The sequence below is a fragment of the Centruroides sculpturatus genome, unplaced genomic scaffold, assembly GCF_000671375.1.
Source record: "Centruroides sculpturatus isolate CEXI.00-Female unplaced genomic scaffold, Cexi_2.0 scaffold1836, whole genome shotgun sequence".
NCBI lineage: Eukaryota > Metazoa > Arthropoda > Arachnida > Scorpiones > Buthidae > Centruroides > Centruroides sculpturatus.
The window spans coordinates 23,927-32,382 of NW_019386203.1; the positions used below are offsets into that span (position 1 = coordinate 23,927).

The 8,456-nt window shown below is 30.1% G+C and overlaps 1 protein-coding gene across 1 annotated transcript in view; it reads right to left on the minus strand.

The window, feature by feature from the left end:
• Window positions 1-1,109: 1,109 nt before the first annotated feature.
• The window catches only part of LOC111614066 (39S ribosomal protein L16, mitochondrial-like), a 59,414-nt gene continuing 52,067 nt past the window's right edge, over window positions 1,110-8,456 (minus strand). The window contains exons 4-6 of the mRNA XM_023355444.1: window positions 5,054-5,185; window positions 1,419-1,550; window positions 1,110-1,338 (exon numbers count right to left, since the gene is read on the minus strand). Coding sequence (XP_023211212.1) covers window positions 1,144-1,338; window positions 1,419-1,550; window positions 5,054-5,185 — 459 coding nt within the window. The 3' untranslated portion in view covers window positions 1,110-1,143. The remainder of the gene's footprint in view (window positions 1,339-1,418; window positions 1,551-5,053; window positions 5,186-8,456) is intronic.

The following is an 8,456-nucleotide window of genomic DNA, read 5'->3' on the forward strand; positions in this document are numbered from 1 at the left end:
TTTCCATATTCTTCTATCGCAGAAGCTGTGTCTGCTGCGTAACGCACAGTTGGGAGGTTTGGCCAGAAGATAGATAGACCATCTGAGAAATGGGATCACCTCTTCTTAATACACTCCTTTATATAAGCTACACTTTGTTTAGGCAGAAAGGAGGTGTTGTTACCTATACTTGAGCTCTTCTTTTTGGATTGATTGCTATCCAAACCAACTTTTTGGGGAAATCTCGAGATCATCCCATAATCTCAACCACACTATTTTAGTGTTTATATATTAATTATCAAAATTAATTAATTAAAATCAAATCATTTGAAACATATTTCGGAAAGTGCGGATATAGAGCTTGTCTGTCTTGATTGATTTGGTTATATTTCATCCAGACAGTCAAGTCTCTATTTACCATGCTTTTCTGTAAATTGATAGTTTCCTTTGGCAGTGATGGAACATTTTACTTTTTATATATGCATTTTTATACATTAAATACAGCTAAAAAAGTAAAAAAGGCTTTGTTTTGGGAACAGATTAATCTACTTTATGTTGTTTCTTATGGAAAAATTTGTTTTGGTTTGAGAACAAATCAGTTTTCAAACAACTTTTTGAAACCAATTAAGTTCAAAAAACCAAATTTGACTGTATATTCCAGTATTTACTTCTTGGAAAATTTCAAGATAATGAAGTTGAATAATAATTTTCAGAACAAAATAGTAAATATTTATTAGATTGATTTCTTCAACACAAGGAAAGAATGACTCCATGTTATATCTTGCAAAACAAATCAAATCATAAATGAAGGAGCCATTTGCTTTTAAGTCTGCTTAATGCTGTTCTGTAGAATGCTTATGATATTGCTGAGAATGAAAAGATAATTCTTCTTGAAACATTTTGAAAATTAAAAGAAAATGGTTCCTTGATTTAATGCTAAATGTATTTTACCAGATTTAGAGATTGATTTGTTATGATATGAACAACATACAAATACTGTAATTAGAACTATTTTCTCTTTTGCAGGCTTATTTTAAAATGAACACAAATGTGTTCATTAATACCTGTAATTAGGTTAGAAGATATTGTTATTTTAAAATTAATTTTTGGTTATTACTAAAAAATTACAAACTAAATTTATTCATTAATTTATTGTTTACAATATTATATGTACTTTCCAAACCAAATTTTATCATATTTGCTAATCCACTGATGACAATTTTGCAAATTATTTTTAATCACACTTTCAAAAGTAAATGGGTTGATGTTTGCCTTTACTAATTTTTGTTCTTCCTCTTCTAACTCCTGCATTATCTCTTCACTAACTACCATGGCATCACAAGGTAATTTCTCCACAATCTGAAATTCAATTTACACTTTATAAAAATAATATACAAATGTATCAGAAACAAAATACCATAGCTAAACTGTATGCCAACCTCATTTAAATACGGATAAACTTCTTCGTATTCAACGGCACCACCCACTTCCACAATGATTCTCCCAGCACGAATAGGAGTAACATAATAGGCAATGGATCCTTTTCCACCACCCATTCTTTTACCTTGGCTCTGTAACTCAAATTCTCTATTAAGATTTATTGTAATATATAACAACTTAAATTTATTTACAAGCATATTAGTCTGTTATCAATAAAATTTTTAATAACAACAACAACAGCGGCTGTGCCTAACTCTCCATCGGAGAGTTCAGCAAAGCTCTGCTTAGCTATTTGAAAATATCTAGCTGAGCTGAAGTCTTGACAGACAAGCTATAAGCTGAGCTGTGTTGCAGCAAAGCCAAATTTTGAAATTAAAATGAAATCTGTTATAACAGGAAATACATAGTGTGTCAGATTGTTTAATTTATCTGTTATCAAACTTTGGAATTATTCCAATTAATTACTTTAATCTTTAGAAGAGACTTTTTGGTTTATCAACTTCCAATAAACTGAAAATTACTTTACATATTTTTTAGGTAAATAAATAATTATTATTTTGAATAATGAGCCATTAAAAAATATAACAGTCAGGTGTTTTATTAATAGAATGCTAAAAGATAGAGCTTCTGTCTTAATAAGTATCATAATCATAGATGGCAATGTAAAAATAGCATTAGATATTAGTTTAGTTCAGAACTGCAGCTTATTAAATACAAGCAGTGTTTGTGAATTTTGTCACAATATCACAATTTGAGCAAAAGGCAGATATGAAATTTATATGTATTGTCACTTTTTCTTAATTCCTAAACCAAGTAAGTGACTTAAGTACAGATCTATTCTGAATGTCAATTGCCTAGAACTGCAGCAAACCAAGTAACCGTGCTAGCATTGACACATTTTTTTTTTTTTCATTCTTCCTCTAATATAAACAGTACCGTCTTTGGTTTGGGCCTGGGTCCTGGGGCTCTTAACATTCGAGACCTCAAAAATATGCAAAATTGAATAGAGCAACAAGTAATAAAATTATTATAAACAGTAAACAATCAAAAGATATGTCTGATAAATTTTATTAAACATAAATATAACAATGTGTTTAGCAGAGACAGCTAATTGAAAAAATTTATGAACATTAACCCTCCATTACAAATTCCTTAAGGGGGCCTCCAAGCTTTTCTTGGCCGAGGGCCTCGCACGTACCAAAGATGGGCCTGAATATAAATGCATTTTGAATCACACCATCTTAGTGATTCTTCTTTAGTATTACATCTAAAATATAATAACTCATGTAATGAATGCATTCTTGAGTGATGTTCAAATGAGTTCACATTCACCTATTAGTAGGTTACATTTGATAATTACAGTATAGTTATAGATGTTACTTACACATCTATCAAGTGATCTAAGGCTTTGACAATTAACCACTGGTGAAATACTTCTGATGACTACAGTGCTTATATAATCAGACATATCTAACATATCAACAAGAATTTTCAACAGTATTAACATTTAACTGCTGGTGATGGTGTGTTACTATATTTACATGTCTATGCAAATTTGGTAGCAGAGATAGGAGCAGGAGAAAGTTATGTTGCCTGAATATATGACAAATGCATATGGAAAGGGGTCTGAGATATGGTAATGGCAGTTGAACTACTGACAGCTCCCTCACTATGCAGTGTTGTGCTTGTTTTTTTTTTTTTTTTTTTTAACTCTTTCCACCCTGTGGGCACTAAGAGGACCTCTTTTTAGCAGACCCATTATGGGTTCGGCCAGGCCCACAATGGGGTGACCGAGTGGTGAGGGATGGGGCCCAACATATCAGAATGGACCACCCCCAAAAAATTCCTGGGGATTTTACGACTGGTCCTGATTCGAACCTGGGTCCCCCAGAGCGGTAGGCTGCCACCTTACCTGCTTGGCTATCCGGCCCCTTATTGTGCTTAGAAATAGAATTTTGAAATTCTGCAGAATTTTTTTGTAAAGTATTACATAAATAACTACTTTGAAATTATTAAAAAATCTCAAATTTGTAATTTTTTATTTAAGAAATGATCATCTGCTTTAAATTTTGTTCAAACATGCATTATTTTTAGGTGTATATTCTTTTAAATAATTTTAACTTTAAATTTTCATTTTTATTAGAATTTAGTATTTTCATGTTTAAAGAAGAGTTACAAAAACTTGAATGTGCAGGATTGAAAAATGCAAGTTTATGTAATTAAACATATACTTTTCAATCCTGGTAACACTTTTTCAAAGCAGGCATTTTTCTCATTTTAAGATTAGTAGTTTGTTTGAATTAATGAAGTTATGTAAATTTTTAATATAATAATTCTGTGAGATCTTGACTTATTCTTACTGCAAGTTTTTAATACTGCCTGAATAATTTCTCAATTGTTATAGTTACACATATCATATGTATATGTAGTATCAGGTATTCTCTGGCTCATCAAAAATGCAAAAATTCTTTAAATCATCTGAAATTAGAGAACATTTCAACAATTTTTAAACAAAGTTTACATATACTTTAAATTTCCAGTTTAATTATAAGTAAAAACATTTATTTAAAGTAAAGTAAACATGTTCCTTTTCTCTAGTGCATTCTGTGAAAATTGTAATTTCATAAATAATAACTACAAAGTAATACAATAGACAAAGGCTCTATGTTTGTCAATTGTCAAAATTCAATAACTTGCAAAAGTAAATTATAAATAAGTATTTGTAATTAAAATATGATAAGTATCAATAGTTATAACATTAAAAACTTTTTCATACATTTTAAATATTCAGTTATACAATTTATTTTATAATATTTTATATGTAGAGTGCAGCTACATTCATAACATATATTGATACACAAAAAGCAACAATAGCAACATTGTGTTAGATGATGATATTGTTCTGTTGTACTTGAGTTACTATTTTGTTTAACATGGAAAGGTGGACCACAAAATAATTCACCTCCACAGTAGAGGCTTATTTCAAAAATAATAATTGTCAGTTGCTATACAAAATGTATTCAGGAAATACTTCAACTTAGTCATTATGGAAACGTATAGAATTACAAAATGGGTCTATCCTAGGTTATGATTAATTAAAGGCAGATTCATTGCATCTACCTGTAATCATAACCCAAGATAGAATGAAAGAACAGTGCAGATACCAGCAATGATTGAAATTATCCATATTACAATCACACAGAATCCAAGATTTGTTCAGCAGCATGCTGTGAATTTACAAATTTCAGATCATTCATTCAAGTGAATCTTGCATCAAGGTGTTTACTTCTACCCTTATAAACTGCAAGTTGTGTAAGAATTTAAAGCCCAAGATTTAAATGTACACAAACAGTTTTGAACTACCACATGTGATCTGTTGCTTCAGAATAAGAGTTTGCAGTCATTGATATTCAAAATCAGATAGTTAAATGACACTCACTTGATTACTATTTGGCAATAAATGTAATAAGTAAATAGCAGTTCTTCACTTACAATGTATATTTTAAAATATGATAAGACACCCTGTATTTTGGAATATAAAAGTTTGTTTTCTAAATTTTTAATGCATATATGTTGTTTACAATTAACTACTTATTTATAAACTAGTATTGATAAAATAATTTTAAAATATTACCTTTTTTGTTATAGGCTTCCAAGGTGAATCTATACCCCAAACAGCAAATGTCCTTTTTACATCCATTCTTTTGTTAATGATATTTCGAATCATTTCCAAATGACCATGTTTTAAATTGGTTCCAGAAAGTGCCTAGAAGACATTAATGCAATATTAAACATTTTTAAAAATTTCATTTATATTTTTAATTTAAACTAAAAAAAAAAAAAAAACATAATAAATAAATATGATTACAGTTGCCCCTCATTATATTGCATATCATTATATCACAGATTTGGATATATCATGTTTTTTTTAACCACTCTCCAGTGATCCACAGATATACCTGTCAAGGGCGATCACATAGCACTGGAGAATGACATCAATATCTGCAAAAAAATTTTAGCCAAAAATTACAGCAAAAAAAAAATGCACATAAAAAGGAATTATGTGACAATAAAGAAAGATTTTTTCTTTACCAGATGTAACTGTTTAAAAAATTTTTTCCTGAAATAGAAAGGAGAAAAACGTGGGAAAATTCTTAAAAAATTTCCCACGTTTATTCTCCACTACATTATGATAGCGCCATATCTGACTAACCCTCTCTACAAAGGTTAATCTACTAATTTTAAAAGCAGGTGAGTCAATAAATTTTAAAATATCAATTACCATTGAATTTCTTCTTACAATGAAATATAGTATGTATTTTATTTCTACCATTGTTTTTGAAACTACCATTGCAGGTGAAACAATAAATTTGTCAAGATCTAAGCAAGCAAAACAAATGGACAGATCAATTATCATTTTTGTTTCCTTTTCATTTTAAAAGTTGTTTATTTATTGGTTTTAAGTACTGTATCTTTATTGCAAGTTTCTGTGAATTCCACTATTATGTGAATTGAAGGCATTGTGTCAATTCACATAGAGGTATAAAATTTCCAATTTACAGTGTAATGTGTAAGGAAAAGATTTCTTTATTTCTGAACATAAAGTTCTAAGTATAATAAAATCATAACTGATATTTTGTTTCTACATAACTCTGTCGATCCTCTTCACATCAAATTGGCAGCATTTAGATCCTGAATAAGAAGGGGTTATTAATGCATTGTACAAGCATAAATGACACAATAACAGAGCTAGATTACATCTTAGGGATTGCAGAACAGCAAGGAAATGATAAAGAAATTAATCACAACCTTTCAAGCAACAAAACATCAACATACTTCACTGGACTGAAAACAAAGAGTAGTTTTAAATTATATCCCATTTTTAAGAGGAATACATAAGAAGGCAGCCAAGGCTAATAAACTCCAAGTAGTATATTGACGCAACCCTCCACCCCATTAAAGGACAAATGTTTCAAATCTAAACTAGGTTATGTGGGTGCCATGATGCGCAACTTACAACAATGACTCAAAGAGCATAAATATACAATTGATAAGAAGCTCGATAACACCACACTATCAGCTTAAGCATGGCAACAAGACATTCATATCCTGGATAATGGCTATTTTGGCATTTTCCACCTTAAGTAGATGTGGGTCCAGTTGGAACATGGTATTCTTAGTCTGTATCAGGTGTGTTAATCTGGAATACATGAGTCTTCTGGTGGTTCTAAAATATGGAAATCAGTCAAAAAATGACCCCACAAAGATTAAAAATCATGGCGGGGTCATTCTTTGAATTTGAGAACGAGGTATATTTTATAGGAAAGAGGTGTACCTATGGGCAGTCCCACATTGGCAATTCTTTGTGAGTTGGTATTGCAACAATTGGAAAACAACATACTACCCAAATTTCAACACCTTATTATTTTATACACTAGATATGTGGATGATATATTCATCTTATGATATACACTAGATATGTGGATGATATATTCGGCATAGAATTTTTTATTTTTGGACTTATTTCTAAGTCCAAAAATTAAAAATCTTGGCAGGGTCATTTTTTGACTGATTTCCATATTTTCCCTTTGTTATCTATAACAGAGCCAGGAAAGTAAAAAGTAAAGGCCATGACTTTGTTTTCAAGATACAAAGGTATTACAGTGACAATGTCCATGCTCTCTGATGTGACAAGCACACTTAATGGAATTAGACCTAGGGGTCAAAAATAAAAACAGTATAAGAAATGCAATAAACATTCAGAGTTTTTTCTGTACATATGGATGTTAATGTATGTTTGTGAGTGGCAAAATTTTGTTTATCCTCTTTGAAACTTAATAATTCCTGTGCTTTCAAAAATTTCTGAAATTTTGTAGGAAGGTTTGTGTATTAGGGGGAATGGTGCTATTAGATAGAGATAAAGGGTGTTGTGTATCCTATCTCAAGTAGAGTCGGACTTAATGACGATTTTACTTGTTATTAGCATTTACAATTTTTTTATAAAATCCATCCATACCCTCAAAATTAAGTCTTTTGCCATTTTATAATGATTGAAAATGTAAAGTTTTTTGTAATGAAATATTATAACAGATAGCACCACCAGAATTTTAAATGTTACTGGGAAAGTTAAGCAATTCATTGCTGGATTTTTTACATTTAAATAGATATTACATTTCTGAATTCCTTGTCTCAATTAATGGAAAATGGAAAAGTTTTATCAAAATTGATCCATTAATTTAATTTTTGAGAATGAATTCAATTCTATAAGCCTATACAAGATGTGATAGTGACTGTGAAACATTGCATGACAAAGTCACATGATTTGTGTGATATTGTTTTGACATGTACACTCGTGAAACAACCTTATATCTCAAAAATAAAGTCACAGACTCCCATTTTTTATTGCATTTTTGGATTCTGTATTGCAATTAATGGAGACAATGGCAAAGTTTAATCAAAATCTATTGAACAGATTTTGAGAAGGAACAGAATTCTGTAAGCCTCATAGAAGCTTTGCTAATGCTCCACTTCAAAGATACTCCCAGAATGTCTATAGATAAAACAAAGTCTCATCAAAGTTTCCTAGTTTCTGCATTTAATGTTTGAAATAAAAATATTTATATTTATTTTGAATAAAACAAACTTTATAGAGTTTTCATTTAAAACTACAGTAGAGCGTCGTTTATCCGAAAGCTGGTTATCCGAAAGCATTCCAGTCGGCAAATTTAAATTTTCGCTAGTGCTGTGGCGCTGCAATCTTTGGCTATTTCTCGGGCTACTCAAATATTTTACGTTTTTGATACTAAATTAACTTCTGGAGTATAATTTTTTTATTGTTTTTATATTTTTCAATAAATTTAATTTGTTTGTACAAAATAAAAAAATAATTTTTAACGATACAATAGTCTTCGTTAGGCTTAACATTGACGAAAATTCAACGCGAAGCGACACGCAACGGAGAGAAATTTCAACATGGGATAAATTAATATATTTTTTCGTACATGATTCGTTATCCGAAAAATAAGTTATCCGAACCA